Below are 16,465 nucleotides of genomic sequence, written 5' to 3'. Positions count from 1 at the left end.
ATTGGCCACATTTCCACTGTCTGAAGACCAACTATATTATGCAGCATTGGATGCTTATGCAAGTTTACTCGTCTATGAATCAATTTTAAGCTGGAAACCTGCTAGTGCTCAGTTCTTTTAATTCTTACTTTTTATCATCTTCTTTTAATCAAAATATTAAGCAGTTAGGTACTTTTGTCAATAATGGGTAATAAAAGCTGATAAACCTCAGCAAAGTGAGGTTATAAGATGTCACGTCGGATCAATTTTGACGAAACATGGGGCAGATTGTCGGACACCGTGCAGAAGGTCATCACGGCTGCTCCACTACCACGGCCTGTGTGGAATGACAAGTTCTCGTATCCTTTGAAAAACCAACACATTATACTTTTGTAAAAAATATATATATATATGTTTATTTCATAGGTGTAATGTTCCTTGGTTGACTTGTCATTTTAACTTTTGAAACAGGGATGATTTGAAATGTTTTTAGCATAAAACACTTTTTACCCTGCTGTTAGGTGTATAAACCAAAGATAGAGCAAAGTATATTACATTGCATCTGTCATATTGTTTAATAAGATTTCCTATGTTTTGCAAATATAATTTAAAATAACTATTTTTTAACAATGACACCCCAGATTACACCAAATTCAAAACAGGATGCATATGTATTTTTCATAATGTAACATTTAACATAACTGTATAGGATATGAAACACTAGAAACAGTAACACTGGGCAATATCTTGTGTTATCCGATTATCTAAATTTACATCATCCATATTTTTGCATTATAAACACAGTACACACAAAAACATTTATTTGGAAAAAATCCTTATCTACTAATTGACAGAGATATTTATTCGCTTTGCATCGCATACCCTGAAGCACTTGGTGAATCTTTGTATAAAGAAACTAAAACATTTTTAACTTCCCATGTTCAACATTTGTGTAAGGTAGGTTGGTAATGTCGAAATTATGTGTAATGGTGCATGCACTCAAAAGCTGTTCAGTTGTATGTAATGGCATAGAGTTTGTAAAATATTATTCATTACGAATGGATGAATGTGCTTGGGCAATGACAGTCATGCAAATTGTGTGTTTAGTAAGGTTGTTAATTATATGCCGCCTGTCCTTTATTTTAATCTTAATTCTCAACCTATTACCTAACACAATTAGTTACTAAGTTATTTTACAATCTTTTGCAGGATGTTTGTGCTCGTGAAACTGACTTATTGTCAAGCTATGCAAAGTAAGTATGAGCATCAATGAGTGAGTGTGCCCATTCACAAATTACCACATCTATATATGAAACTTTGTGTATAATTATTTTTGTGGATATTTTTAATCTATGGGTTCGAGCAAGGGTCACGCCCAAACATTAAACAAAGACAGTCTCTTCCCTAATAGTAACAGCTTCAAGTCCTAAACCCATACCATCCGTGTTGGAAGCAAACCTGCACCATGTCAATACACCGGGGGCAACGGGGGGATTTCATCCTAGCCCTCGAAGTTTTATGTTTACTAATTATTATACTACCATTCCCTTCAGATCATTTCTCTTAATTACCAACTCTTCCATAGGCACTGGAAAACATACAGTCAAGGAGCGATGTACTTGAACCTACTATACCACCATTTCAACCACCAGTATGTACGGAAGTCCAAACAGAGTGATGTAGATATCGAATATGGTTTTGTTGTAGATGACAAGGAACAAATGCTCGAGATAAAAGATGTAAGGTTTTGTATTAAGATATATACAAGTATACAATACACTCATCTGCTTTTTCCAATAAGAGACTGATGGTGTCATTTTAGGCGAAATAGAGTAGGGTGGGAAATGATTAAACACATTTTCATTTCATTTTCTCATTTGGTAGTAAACAAAGGACATTCAACGAATTATATAATGGTATTCTCATGACTCCCATTGACTGTTGTTAATTGTTTAAAACATGATTAGTTGGGATATTTGGATGTTATGTGCTAAAGGTGTCCCATCTTACCCTAGAATACTAAACACTTATTTCAACAATTACCATGAATGTTTGGCTTGAAGATTGTGTTAATATTCAAATTAATTTTCAGAAATTGTAATGTGAGATGTCTACAACAACATATTGTGTGTAGATTGTGGTTTCCTATGATGGCTAATTTGCTATATTACTTCATGTAATTAATCTGTAAAACAATCCTTATGCATTCTGTCCAGCTGTTCTGTATTAAATATCATTTTATGAAAAATTTCTAGTAAATTCGTTGCTTGTATATAGGAGAAATACCATAGGTTTTGGCACCAATTTATAAACATTACAAATTTAAGTATAAAAGTGTTTTAATAAGATCTTAGAAAGTGGAAGGCCAACCCTTTTAGTTTCACCCCGGTATTGTACCAATGTTGCATATTTATGATATGTGTACTGTTCCAAAAATGTGACTTTGTTTTATTTCACTGCAAAATGTGACTTTCTTTTCTAAATAGTGCCTTATTATTCTCTAAAATGTGACTTTATTAGTTTCCAAAATGTGAATTAATTTTACCGAACTTCCAGCTTGCAATGGAGGCATGGAGAGAAGGAATGTTGGATCCTTTACAACACCGGTTGGTCTCCACCATCCTCAGGGACATAGCAAGGGACAGGGAAGGGAAATTAGGTGGGGAGTCAGTACATCAGGTTGCTTTGTACTCCTTGGTAGCTGTTGAACAGCATAAGAAGAGAAATGCATTAAAGGTGTGTTTAAACTGAATCTATGGTGTATTTTTTAATTGAATTGATAGTGACTGTCACAGTGTGTTATGTTTTGTTTTGCTGCATTTAAATAGTTTCAAACTGTATTGCATTGATGTATTTTAAAGTGGGGACAGTTTGTTGCTTTGTTTTGTAAAGTTGTGTTATTGTGTATACAAGTTCAGGGCTGTAGGAGAAGCGTAAAATGGAGGGACTGGTCACTCTGTATCCCACTAGTTGCCCGACTGATTTTTAATTAAAATACTTCTTGCAGTATTATGAAGATGTGTTTGAGAAATTATTCCTTCAAGAGACTGGTGACTTCTATCGAGCAAAAGCTTTAGAGTTACGTGATGATTCTACTTGCTCGGAATACATGAACAAGGTGTGAAATAAGTATATTACTTTGTATATCGGGTTTCTCTAAATAAACCTATGTTCATTTGACCAAATATTCACATTCAGGGTCAAGTACTACGAAATACATACCAATAAAATCAAATAAAATTTTAGTTTTTGTCAGTTATGCATATAGCAACACTTGATTCTGAGTGGTCTAACTCCATGAGCATTACATCTGGGTCAGATTCATTCAATTCATTATAGCTAAACATATGTTCAGTTATATTTGAACACATTGCCACCTTAATGATAAATCAACAACCTTTTAATAAATTCTCAGTACCCTTAAAGACCTGGGGAATTATCCTAAAGTACTGTAGTGACAGTTGAAAAACATATCTTCAGTTAATAGTTATCGAACCCCAATATTTTCAACCTTTTGATAAATCAACAATCTAATAATAAATACTCCACAGATCCTGAGCCTCCTCACAGATGAAGAGATGAGAAGCCGAAGGTTCCTCCATATTTCCTCTTACAAGAAGACAACGTTAGAATGCCAGCAACGAGTTATTATCGACCACATTAAATTCCTACAAGCTGGTTGTCGACAAATGATACGACATAACTCAGCCACTGGTTAGTGTAAACTCTTACTTTATAGCAAGTTCACTTTAAGGACATTTATTAAGTCTATATATTTGACAACTTTAACGCATTTTTACAATGTCACCCCAGATATTACTTAAAGTTTTAAATACATAACACTTATGTCTATAACCCATACATACAAACTCCTCCACCCCCCAGACCTCCACCACATGTACATGCTGCTTAAATCTGTTTCCAATGGACTTACACATATGGTATCAGAGTTGGAGGCGCACATCAAGGAAACAGGTCTCGATCTTGTCAAGGGAATTAAGGAAGGAAACGTAAGAACCATTAACACAAACAAACCACAGTAGTAAATTACACTTATTGCCATACTGTTTTGTAAACATTGATTGGTATAGCTGTTTCAATTTAGTGTAAATTAAATAGGGTATTTATGTTATTTTTTACCATAAAAGTGTATTAAAATTACAGTGCTTGGATTATTAAGTTTCTGCATCCCTTCAATCCCAAACATCAGTCCTTATAAATAAACATAAGTTTCCAATGTAGCTTTCTGGTTTGTCTCACATCTCATGCTTTTGTCCTGCTTGTTACCCATCACTAAATATGCATAATACAAAATATAGTATTAGCCATTTTAAGTAATAACCTCTCTAAAATACACGTACAGGTACCGTTACAATTCGTTGAAACAATTCTGGAAGTACACAAGCGTTTTCATGACGTCATACGTGACACATTTCACTCGGACAAACTTTTTGTGTCAGCGCTCGACCGCGCATGTACAGCCGTGGTCAACTACAGCGACCCCAAGCAGCAATGCAGGGCACCGGAACTTGTAAGTTTTGTTTATTTTTCTACGAGTTTAAGGTTCGGCAGCTTGGCACGCTATAACACCCTAAGATTTTTTTGGCTCATTACCCCAACACCCACTGTGCTTGCGCATTCACTGTGTTAAAGCCTTTGTTTAAGTTTTGTTAAATAATGGTTCAACACCCACTGTGCTCGCGCATTCACTGTGTTAAAGCCTTTGTTTAAGTTTTGTTAAATAATGGTTCAATAAGCCTAAGTCAGTAATGAATTTCGCATGGCAAATGTAATTTGCTTGGGTTAATTTTGTATGGTTTACAACATCACAATAAATTTATCCTCTATATATTTTATGAATAATTCATACACCAGGTTTGTAAATACTGTGATGCGATCTTACGACGTTGTACAAAAGGTCCGAGTAACGACGCTGATGAAAAACTTCAAAGCTCAATCCTTGTGTTCCGATATATTGATGAAAAAGATGTCTTTCAAAAAGTCAGTTATTGTTTTATAGGATGCATAAAACACTGATTTCTCTTTGGTTTTAATACATCATAAACATCCTATATTTATATGATAATATGATACAATTGTCTTCTAATTTAATCTCCCAAGCGGACAAGAGGTGTTTAAAACAGAACACCTGTGTTATAATGACTGTCGTTGCCCCTTCACGCTAGGATAAATAAGTTTCATTCAGCCACAAAGTTACGTATGTGGTAATTCGTAAGGAGACACAAGGTGTATGGAATGCACGCAGGGATAAATAAGTAACATCCCCCTTACCACAGTTCTACAGTCGTGCGCTTGCAAGAAGGTTAATTCACAGTCCATGTGCAATGGACATGGAAGAAATGATGATCAACCGCTTAAAGGGGGTATGTGGGTACGACTTCACATCCAAACTACACTGCATGTTCACTGATGTCAGGTTAAGCACAGAACTTGGGAAGAAATATCAAGAAACTGTGGCCAAGACGGAAGACTCATCACAACCCAGTATAAACGTTAATGTGTTACAGGTTGGTGTTTCATATTATTCGTTTCAATGGTATATATCTACCCGTAAAAGAATGCGATTTAAAAAGTCTGTTTATGACATAAAGTTTTGCCATGTCTTGCGTTTTTGTTCTATTTTATGTAGGTGAGTTCCTATAGTGTGGCAGTCATGGGACCAGAGATTTAGGCCAGAGTTGGTCTCTTACCCCAACACCCAGGGTACAATAACCCATTTAGTGCCAACTAGAAAATGACTTCTATGTCTCAGTAACAATATTGAGCATCGAGTATCTGAATTTCCTTCTTATAGTGTTGAATATTTATAACAGGCAGGAGCGTGGCCACTCACTGCAAATCAAGTCGAATTTGTTCTCCCAGAAACTCTCCATAGATGTTTGAAACAAGTAAGTATATGTTGGTTTAATAAACAATAACAATCAAAAGTTACATAACTCGTAAATGGGCAGGAGGTGTTTAAAACAGAACGCTTGTGTTATAACGACTGTCATTGCTTAGCCATGTGAGGATAAATAAGGTGCAAATGTTCATTCAAATATTTTCTTATATTTCGAAATAGTTTTTTTATAAAAACCTGAAATTAAATAAGGTTATATGCATAAGAACAACTTAGAAATACCATTGAGAACACCAGCCCAACACTTGCAATACACACACAGTATAAACAACTTTCAATTTAACGAACAATCTTCTTCCTATTCCTTCCAGTTTGAAGAGTTTTACAACCACAAGTTTAACGGTCGTAACTTAAGTTGGTTGCATCATCTTTCACAAGCTGAAGTTCGTATTAACTTTACAAGCAAACCTTATTTGGTAAGATACAGAAATATGTCATAAAACTATATATAGTACCGTGGCGTAAGATGAGACACCTTTAGCACATAATATCTAAATATCCTGATTGTATTTTAAAGTTATTTAAACAATTAATAAGGTTTATGGGAGTCTTGAGGATGCGGTTTTATAAATTTTTTAATATTCTTTATTTACTACCAAATAAGACAAGAAAATAGAATAAAAAGGTATCCCTTCTCTCGCCCCCCATACTATATAGACTGTATGTTTGTGCTACCAGGTATATTATAAGCCTGAAACAGATGTAATTTATAATTGTTCCTGCAGAAGAATATAGATTCTGTCTGTCACGTATTTCATAGCACCAGATCCTTACTGTATTTCTTAACATTTAACTCTATGAGCATCAGATTCTGGAACTTATTACACTTGCATTCATTCATATATTTCAAGGTATCCATGTCAACCTACCAGCTTGCAATCATCCTTTTGTTCAACGAATCCATCGAACTAACTGTGTCCGATATTTCACAAAACACAAAGTTAAAAGACAAAGATTTGGAACGAAACATCGCTGCGTTAACTGATGCAAATATATTGTTGAAAACTACGCAAGAAAAGGTGAACAATTTATAATGAATAGCTACCTTTGTATTGTTGAATATAAGACCTGACGTTGTATTTGCTGTGAACCCTTCAAATTTGAGTGTTTGCTACATACTTGTTTTCAGGTCTAACATTTTTATCATAAATTTTAGTTATCATAAGTGCGAGTTAATGATAAACGTTAGTTGATCATAAACGAAAGTTATCATAAATATTAATTATCACAAATATGAGTTTATAATAAACGTTAGTTTAACATAAATATGAGTTTTTAAAAAAACAGAGTCCCCAGCAACAGCCACATATTACGAAATTTCCTTCCCCGTCATAAAATACACGATTCTGTGGTTTCCCCAAGTCTTTGTCACTTTCTCCCATTGTGTGGTTGGGTTAAAGTTTAGTTTTTCTTTGTGTGCGTTACTATATACCATGGTTAGGGGAATTTTTCAACAACAGTTTTGGTGTTTGCTCTTCCCTTATATTGGCTTCAGAGCTTTTGTATGCGTATGTGTCTTTGGTAAGAGGTTTAACGGCAATTGCTACAACCCAGAGGTCCGTTTTGTCCATCTCCAACCTAGTGGTCCCAAATTTTCAGCCGTACAAAATTCAAGAAAATATAACTTGTGAAAAAGAATAAGCATACACGGGGTCTGTAAAACAGAACACCTGTGGTATAACGACTGTCATTTCTGCTTTACACGAGGGTAAATAAGTTACATTTATTCATTTAATTATATTTTTTAAACAGTTAGAGGACATGAGCGTAATTCGTGTAAACAACAAATTCTCCAACAAACGAACCAAGTTTCGTGTTGCGTTCACCCAAACACAGAAGGAGCAATCCACGGAGGTACAACAAACTCACACAGCTGTGGCGGATGATAGGAAGCTGTATTTACAGGTTTGCCTCAAAAACTCTATGTTATATGCTTAATTTAACTCAATCACATATGGCTAGTTGTTTAATCTTGTAAGAAATGTAGGTATAGCATGTATAGGTCTTACCATTGCAATAAACAGGTTTGCTTGAAAACTGTCGTATAAATATATTTAAGTCAAAAAAAATTTTAGTGCATGAAACAGATCACCCATGTTATAATGACTGTCTTTGCTCCTTAACGTGAAAATAAATAACACTGGCATGCCGTGGTACCTGAGATTTAGGCCATAATTGACTTAACCCTGTGTTTATGTTATTGTGGTTGACTACAGGCAGCTATCGTACGAATAATGAAGGCAAGGAAGGTGCTTCACCATAACACGCTTATGGAAGAAGTAAGCTGTTTATATTTGATCATCTTTATGAAACAAAAACACCGAAATATGTCATACTTTTATTTAACACTACTCAAGTTTTAAGCATGTTTTTCTTGACTGCAGTTTTGCAGAAAATTACATTTTCTTTGTTGGTTTGATTAATTTAAATCTTCGATAGCATATGTTTATATTTTTATTACTTATAAAAAGACACAAAATTACCAGTTTGCTATAAACAATGAAAATAAAATAGCGTTCAGTGTAATAAAATATATAAATACCTTTTAAAATTTTACACATTTTATTTTATAAATATTGTTAGGTTATCAATCACTTTTTTTATTTTTATTCACTGTTGTTTTTGTATTAGGTTTAATTTTGACTAAAAACTATTTAGTTTAATTACTTATTCAAATTTTTCTAGGTCATCAACAAGTCTCGTATTCGATTTACGCCAAGTGTTAGCGCCATCAAGCGGTCAATAGAAGCACTTATAGAGAAGAGTTATATCGAACGATCACCTGACTCACCAGATCAGTACAGGTGATGTGAGCAACTAAAGAAAATCCCCCTCGCAATTGTTTGTTTTTATGATCTTGGCGCAGCGGTTAGAGCGCCCAAATGTAAACCATTGGTTATGGGTTCTATGTGTGATGTTGCTATCACTGTTGGTGTATTAGTCCTTGGACAGGTTGTTACCAGCAAATCCTAATGATGCCTTACTGTATGGTAGACAAAATGTGGGTCCTTTATCACAAAACAAACTCCAGAAAATGTCTTCTACACTTATAAACACCTGGCAGCCACATACATACATTAATATTAGTTTGCAATACTTTCTGGATTTTGTATTAACTTTCTTAATATACTATATAGATACTTGGCTTGAAGTGAAAGCATCCTAAGAAGCACAATGCTTGTTGAAAGTGACGGAAAGCACCAAAGATCCCACGACATGAAACTTACTGTTTCCTGCAGTTGAATACCTGGTGCTTGGTTGCAAGGAATTTCACTTAAAAAGCTCAGAAACCTTAAACTTACTCATACTTTCATATTGCACAATATCTCTATCACCACCGAGTTTATAATACAAAGTATCCACTATAATACACTACAGCATCTCAGTTCGCTAAACAATCTTCAAAATCTTTCTTTAAGTTCCATATTGGTTGAAATTATTTAAATTTAAAAACAAACCAGTCGCTCCGGGCGCTGTTTTAATGTTTCTTCTCCTGCCATTTAAACCACAACTTGCTTTTCAGTTTTCGTTATATTTGTTTGCTGGTATATTCGAATTAAATTATAAACATTTGCTCCAGTGGGCTGTGCAAAAAAAACATTAAAAAATACATTTGTGCAAAATATTTACCGCGGAAACTGTTGTAAAGAGTTTAAAACTTTCTTGGATATAATTAGAAAACGAAGATTTTACTGCAAACAGTTCGTTTAAATATGTAACCAACACAGTGGAAATATTGAGAAAAAAAAATTAGTTGTTTGAACTGTTAAAACTATTTAGAACTAACGTTTATTGCTACAGATTTACATAAAAGTTCATTGCAAAGAAAGCACATTGCGTAAGCAATTTGGTATAATAATTAACATTCAATGAAATCTACGTTTTACTTTACAATGTTGCCAGATTTACAAACGCACCATACCACGGAACTTGTTACAACCTTCACCTGTGCAACACTGCTGTTGACATTGTGGTGTATTGAGTGTTGGAGTTGCTGCCAATGTATTACAGAACTGGGTGCACACGGAGTAGGTGGTGCATAATCCCTCTTGGTAGCGAACCTTTTCTGCAAAAACGGGTTGTGTATAGTAGGTTAGGGAGGTATGGTACGTTTCATTCTATTTTATTGTCCCATTTGGTGGTAAACAAAAAATGTTTCCAGATTTATGTAACCGAATCCTCACAACTGTAAAAGAGCGTTGTTTGTTGTTTATCACACGTTTAGGAAATACGTGAAATATTTTTTAAAGATACCCATTTGACCTTATTGTACTTTAGCGTGGTGTCGCCACTGAACAAAGCCAAATTATGGTTTAAGGCTCCTTTAACTTCTGTTCCCAATGTGCACACAATATATATTGGCAGAGCTATAAAACTTACCATTGGTGCTGAGTACACTTGTCCATGATAAAGTGGCGCAATGTGTTTCGTTCCCAGGACATGCAGATGGGGGTGGTTGGTCCAATTCTGGAAGTCCGTTATAATCGTTCACCACGTACATGTAGCAGTCAAGACATTGCGCTGTAATATATCATTGCAATAACTTTCTTTTACTAACAGGCAGGATAAAAAATAATATTTTCGGGTTCTCAGGTATAAAAAGGTAATTTTATTACAAATACCAAAGGAGCCGAAAACGACTATATTAATGTAAACTGCTTGGGTTAGGAAAACGGGACACCTTTTGCACATAATATCCAAATATTCTGATCGTGTTTTAAACAATTAACAACGGTCAATGGGAGTCGTGAAGACAAGATTTTATAATTCTTTGAATGGTCTTTGTTTACTATTGAATGTTACGAGAAGTAGAATAAAAAGGTGTCCCTTTTTTCCCACCCCACTATAACATACAAACAAGCATATTCATAAACTAATGTCTTGGCGACAGTTAAATTTCGTAACCCCTGAATTATTATTAAACGTACTTACCTCCGCATACAAAAGCCAAGACGGCGAGCAGTAAATACATTTTCATGATTGAACTATAAATTTAAACTAAAATACCAGAAGTAATTTTAGATACTGCTGTAAACGATTACAAAATGGTTTGTATTATATAGTAGGGTGGGAAAGTTGGAACACATTTTCATTCTGTTTTATCGTCCTATTGACAGTAAACAAAAAACATTTGAAGAAATATAAAACCGTATCCCAACGACTCTTATAGACTGTTGTTAGTTGTTTAAAACACGATCAGAATATTTAGATATTATGTGCTCAAGGTGTCCCAGCTTCCCCCACCCTACTATATACCTATATATTTTTCAGTTTTAGCAATAAGTGATTAACAACTAATGCCATTTCAAAAACTACCTAACATCATTAACTCATCACCCCATTCTCAGTTAAACATGCAGCTAAACTAAGCTCAACGCTGTTCTACCACGTCGCTATAGATCGCGATCTTTTATGTACCTTGGAGGCGGTACCGAATTAAAGCCACTTTTTTCTGTCGCATCTGCGGTGAAACAGCAGACTTGAATCTGGAAGCCTATGGCAGAGCAAACAAAAGCAAATGCCACCGATTTGAGGCGACCTTGTTTTGACCGAGTCTAGCATTTGCCAAGAACTTTGGTAGACTTTACTTAACTTCTCGCCAAAGTCGTTTAACTTCTTGTAACTGAATTTACGACAGTTGGGACAAAGCGTTACCGTGTGCGCTCATGATTTATATTTGATTTTGTGCAAGAGTTCATAAATGATCAACAGTTACAAAGAAAGGATATAGTTTGGGGTGCGTATGACTCCAAAGGACCTACGTAGATGTAAAACCTCAACAATCAACTTTGCGGGAAATTTAATCATTTGGAGTTCTGTTTGAGCAATGGGTGGACCTGCACGGATACATAATTGCCTTATGACGCGTGTTGAATTGCTTTGGAATAACGCACGCACTCTTATTAAATATAATGTGGCGAGTGGTGGTATTATATAATATGTGAAAAGCAGGGCGTCGGTGATTGTTTGTTTCAGCTGCATGGGTTTCTTCTTCGTCATTAGTTACTTGACTGTATGCTCGTTTGGCAAGTAACGGTCAATAACAGACCGAGGTGTGGGCCCGGTCATTTCTAAGGTATGAGAGGCCCATTGCTGTGTGAATCTCCCACGGAAACTTCTAGTAGAACAGGCTGTTTCTTCCCATGCCTGAAAATGTTTTATGAACTTGGTACGTGTTTTACGAAATATTATATATATAAATATATATTAGGGGGAAGATGGGACACCTTTTTTATATTATTTTCTCCTGCCATTTGGTAGTAAACAAAGAACGTTTAAAGAATTATAAAACCGTATCTTCACGACTTCCATGGACCGTTGTTAATTGTTTAAAACACATTTAGAATATTTGAATATTTTGTGCTAAAGGTGTCCCATCTTTTCCTACCCTACTGTACCTCCTAGCTTCAACGATGAACAAATTTAAACTTAAACTTTAATAAGTAACTAAGGAAAAATCGACCAGACATTGTGTGTTTGGGTAATCACGGATAAAACCGGAACCACGAGTTACGCAATCCCAGATAACATAGTCTCTTGGGCTAAATGGAGAACGCATGGTATCCCATAGTTCCTAATCGTGTTTCTAACTCTAGTTTAGAGTCATAGGGATATGGTTATCATTCTGTAAATATGCTTTGTTTACTACCGAATCGGTCAATAAAAGAGAATAAAAACGTGAACCTTTTCCCGGAATATGCTACACACAGAGATTCCTAAACGATTAGTTAGTGACATGGCCTGAGTAGGCCATGTTAGTGACAAGTATCAAACCGTAGTATGCTGCAAGAGCAAACCACCAAACTCACCTAACCACAATTCTGTGAATTTTTAACTTCAGTTCTTCTGTGACGTAGCCGTCACGTGGCATGACGTATCTCACAAAGACGATCCAACTCAAATATAGAAAAACCATTGATATCACAAACATAACGGCGTAGAACACTAGAAAGCAGGAAATACATTATGTAGCAAAGCGAACTTAATTGTTGATTATAGACGCGAATAATTAAATATTCAATAGGCGTAGCATTACAACATTATAGTTTGACTTTGGTATGCATATGACCATTTACATTTTCGCATTGCGTATGGTTTTAGCACGTCTAAGTGTATTCGAAATATAGAAAAACCGGTTACATTTCCTAGTCCGCTATGTTAAAGCATAATGCTGACGCTTAAAGGTGGCTGTACACAGTATTCGCTTGCGAAGTCGTATGCAAACCCATTACCGAGTTTCGCATGCGGCAGCGAAATCCGGACAAAACAGACAAAACGGACGAATTCCGGATACTGTGTACAGCCACCTTAAGAAAGATTATCTTCTAGCACGAAGTTTGGGCAAAGATTAATTCGGGTGAATGCACTCGTATAATGTCAAACAGTAAACCGGTATTTGATCTTTTAAACCAGGCAGTTCAAAGCTCGGCACAACAAGTTTCAGATGACTGGTAACCTGAACTTTTTGTCGGTTTTGAGACCGGTTGCCCACAGCAACACAGGGGTAAAGTTATCTCGTTAAATTGGCCGTTGCAGAACTAAACCTAAAGGATCAGCCGTGGAATTTTAACGATCTAGTCACTTCTAGTGTAATTAGTTGTTGGGGGAAGCGCGATGATTGATATGCAAGGAACTTAAGTCGGGAGAGAGAGCGTAAGTTAGTAACGAGATATTCCTACAAAACAGCACCGCGGAAACTTCGTATAGTACTGTGGGGTAGGATGGATGTCGTTGGCAAATAATATCCCATATTTTATAATCGTGTTTTTAACCATTGACACGCTTTATAGGCTTATAAGGATATAGTTGTAAAATTAGTTTGATATTCTTTTTTATTAATAATAAAGTTGGATGATAAAATAGAATGACAACATGGTCTATCTTGTCCTCCTAACCTACTACATTTAAGTCTTTGAACTAAAATGTACAGTTTACTAAATAGAGGCCAAAGCAATAAAACACTTATACAAAAACAAGATTTAGTTTTCTATATTTTCTAGGTTTATATTTCTACAAATACTGTTGTTAACTATTATACATAGCAAGACGCATTTTTTTAAATGTAAAGTTATTTACGTTTCGTAACTTCGTTACAAGCTTCCTACACTGTTAGTTTAAACCAAACAAACAAAGAACATTCATTTTCCACGTCGACTTGGTCCTCGTGATTTAAAAAGGTTTTTTAACTGTCTATATATTGCAAGACAGATAGGAAACGTACATCGCCGCGTAATCCCTTAATATACAAGCAATACGACTTGTTTTGTTTTCAGTTCGCCCTACTTACGGATCATTTTATTTTTCACACGCAATTTCTTTTGACCCGTTCTATCTTACTCTACACCACAAATAAGGAACGAGTGACAAAACTGTGTCAAGTACCTTGAAGCGGAAAATAATACAATTCCCATGAAGTCAATCATTAAGACGACGCCGACAACAAATAACATTTTAAATAAACCAACGTCTTAATGATGCCCACTTAATATGTAGATATAATAGGGTGGGGTAAGATGGGACACGTTTTATTCTACTTTCTCGTCCCATTTGGTAGTATACAAAGAATGTTCAAAGTTATAAAACCGCATCCTCACGACTCCCACGGACGGTTGTTAATTGTTTAAAACACGATCACGATATTATAAAAAAATGTGCTGAAGGTGTCTCGTCTTTCTCCACCCTATGCTATATGAATGACGGTATCGTTGCAGTGTAACAGCGAGAATACACTTATTATACACCATACAAATAGCAAATTTTCGAGGTCGCTTACGGATTAATCCCATTGGTATGACGTCATCAGCAAGTTCTCCTCCTTTATTTCCAATAAATTCTTCTGTGACGTCACTATGGTTATACTCCTTTTCCATATTTTAAGTTTCAGTGACAAACTCAATGTTATTTAACTTTTCCAACTGTAGAACGATGTAGATAGGTTAAATTAAGCAAATCTAAACTGGCCCCAACACATATTTTCTGGTCAGTTACAATATACACATCATACCATATATATGATAGGTACGTTTCAGCTTCTGACATCACTACAAAAGTATAAATTTTGAGAACCAGCACCAATTTTAACAGTGTTTTACCGCGGTTATAGCAATACACAAGGAAACTGTCTGCTTTGCGCCACTCCTATTTCCTGGTTTTAACTACTAGACCACTTCTGGTGTTTATTTCACCACAACTCGTGCCTGCCGACAACAGCTAACGCGTAAACGTAACAAGCATAACAACTATTTATCATGCGGAGTTGACAGGCGGACACAGCTACACTGCAAAGCTCTTTCTTCTAGCACTCAGACTTTCAAAGCACCCACGAAGGTATTGAGATCTTTTTGTTATTGTTTTGCGGTGTAGCTTGTACACCAGAACCAGCTTTGTTGCGACATAGCGGTGAACGTTTTCTCTTCGGTAACTTGTGCATGCGAAGTACGGGTTTACGGTTTGAAATAAATAGCACAGCAGAATAAGTCAAGTACTATTATGCAATTTTATACTTTGGTCAAGGCAACAATCGTTATCTCATATCCGCTGTACTTTTAACTACCATAGCTGTTTTGATTTGGATTGGCAGTGGTACTCTAGCTAGCTACAGTTAACGCTATGTGGACGGAAATTATTAATTTATCAATTCCACCTCCACACTGTTCAACACATCAGGTAATTGACGTTTTATCGCTCGACCTCGGTCGTATTGCGAACTACAACCCGTAAACGTGCCAACTTTGCAAAGAAAACACATTAAAACATCGTAAACGTCGCTTTTGGACGACCTCTTGCCGCAACCTGCAATCTGAAGAACAGGAAATTTAAACCACAATTTTGATCAGCGTGCGAAAAGAACTTGCAAAAAGCAATTGGAACAATCAGATTATGCATCGGTTTCCCTTCAATTGCATTTCACAGCAAATAATCAAAAGCAGACACCTTACTTTCACACAGTAGAACAGCTCTTGACATTTATTTCCCCCCGACGTTTCGACGTCCTATATACAGGTCGTCTTCATCAGGCTAAATGACAAATAAATGCCAGAAGATCGTTTTTTTAAACAAGTGTAAATAAACCTGGCAGCAACCGTATATATTTTACAACGTAGCTTATCCAATATTGCAACGCCAAGTGTTTAGCATCTGCAACCCGCATGTCCAACTGTACAAATATCACCGAATATTTTACCGAGACGCTTAACGGGTGGTCCTGCCTATTCCGACACTGAAATATTTAGAAAACGCTGGTGTCCGGTCTCCAGGCCAACTATTAACCGCATTTCCAACTTTTGCAGACAAGTGTCTGACGATATCCGCCACCCCGCCACCTAAACGGTAGCTTATAAACCAATATAACTTTAATGAGGTGAGAAACCTCATAAAATTTATCCACTTCCGTATTGTACAGCTGACTGCTTTAGCAGATTTCGTAACTGTCTATAACAGCATGCCATTCACCGTACGTGACTACAGTACATTCCTACCCCTCAATTTAATCAAAGTTATCCATCTGTCACGATAATTGCTTGAGTCCGTTTGCAGTCACCGACTTGCTAACGTAAGCTTATCTTT

General features: G+C 35.9%; 4 protein-coding genes across 6 annotated transcripts in view; 2 read left to right on the top strand and 2 right to left on the bottom strand.

Annotated features, from left to right (window-relative positions):
- LOC101243016 (Werner syndrome ATP-dependent helicase homolog) overlaps positions 1–165 on the top strand; it is a 2,215-nt gene extending 2,050 nt beyond the window's left edge. Inside the window, exon 2 of the mRNA XM_004225767.4 lies at positions 10–165. Coding sequence (XP_004225815.1) covers positions 10–121 — 112 coding nt within the window. The 3' untranslated portion in view covers positions 122–165. The remainder of the gene's footprint in view (positions 1–9) is intronic.
- Positions 1–9,478, top strand: part of LOC100183130 (cullin-2) — a 10,106-nt gene extending 628 nt beyond the window's left edge. Inside the window, exons 1-18 of one of the 2 annotated variants that reach the window (XM_002127350.5) lie at positions 163–338; positions 834–936; positions 1,189–1,232; positions 1,565–1,718; positions 2,536–2,715; positions 2,987–3,097; positions 3,531–3,693; positions 3,865–3,989; positions 4,343–4,510; positions 4,855–4,980; positions 5,277–5,507; positions 5,814–5,888; positions 6,211–6,315; positions 6,751–6,918; positions 7,652–7,804; positions 8,116–8,178; positions 8,585–8,703; positions 9,037–9,478. In XM_002127350.5, the coding sequence (XP_002127386.1) occupies positions 229–338; positions 834–936; positions 1,189–1,232; positions 1,565–1,718; positions 2,536–2,715; positions 2,987–3,097; positions 3,531–3,693; positions 3,865–3,989; positions 4,343–4,510; positions 4,855–4,980; positions 5,277–5,507; positions 5,814–5,888; positions 6,211–6,315; positions 6,751–6,918; positions 7,652–7,804; positions 8,116–8,178; positions 8,585–8,703; positions 9,037–9,049 (2,211 nt within the window). In that variant the 5' untranslated portion in view covers positions 163–228 and the 3' untranslated portion in view covers positions 9,050–9,478. Of the gene's footprint in view, positions 1–162; positions 339–833; positions 937–1,188; positions 1,233–1,564; positions 1,719–2,535; positions 2,716–2,986; positions 3,098–3,530; positions 3,694–3,864; positions 3,990–4,342; positions 4,511–4,854; positions 4,981–5,276; positions 5,508–5,813; positions 5,889–6,210; positions 6,316–6,750; positions 6,919–7,651; positions 7,805–8,115; positions 8,179–8,584; positions 8,704–9,036 lie in introns of those variants that run through there. The other variant, XM_026833730.1, reaches the window with a different exon arrangement.
- LOC100178404 lies at positions 9,412–10,929 on the bottom strand. Its single transcript, XM_002126913.4, has 3 exons — positions 10,832–10,929; positions 10,280–10,420; positions 9,412–9,965 (listed from the first exon to the last, which is right to left on the bottom strand). Exons 1-3 carry the CDS (start codon positions 10,875–10,877, stop codon positions 9,805–9,807), a joined length of 348 nt encoding a protein of 115 aa, XP_002126949.1. The 5' UTR covers positions 10,878–10,929; the 3' UTR covers positions 9,412–9,804.
- Positions 10,930–11,550: 621 nt separating this feature from the next.
- Positions 11,551–14,809, bottom strand: LOC100176091. Of its 2 annotated transcripts, none has more exons than XM_002127010.5 (3): positions 14,673–14,809; positions 12,709–12,844; positions 11,551–12,046 (listed from the first exon to the last, which is right to left on the bottom strand). In XM_002127010.5, exons 1-3 carry the CDS (start codon positions 14,767–14,769, stop codon positions 11,971–11,973), a joined length of 309 nt encoding a protein of 102 aa, XP_002127046.1. In that variant the 5' UTR covers positions 14,770–14,809; the 3' UTR covers positions 11,551–11,970. The 2 variants fall into 2 exon arrangements, with proteins under 2 accessions (XP_002127046.1, XP_018666650.1); XM_018811105.2 differs by having other exon boundaries at positions 12,714–12,844.
- Between the last annotated feature and the right edge of the window lie 1,656 nt (positions 14,810–16,465).

The sequence above is a fragment of the Ciona intestinalis genome, chromosome 3 (genome assembly GCF_000224145.3).
Source record: "Ciona intestinalis chromosome 3, KH, whole genome shotgun sequence".
In the NCBI taxonomy this organism is placed as follows: Eukaryota; Metazoa; Chordata; class Ascidiacea; order Phlebobranchia; family Cionidae; genus Ciona; species Ciona intestinalis.
This window is presented reverse-complemented; position numbering and strand designations above follow the sequence as displayed.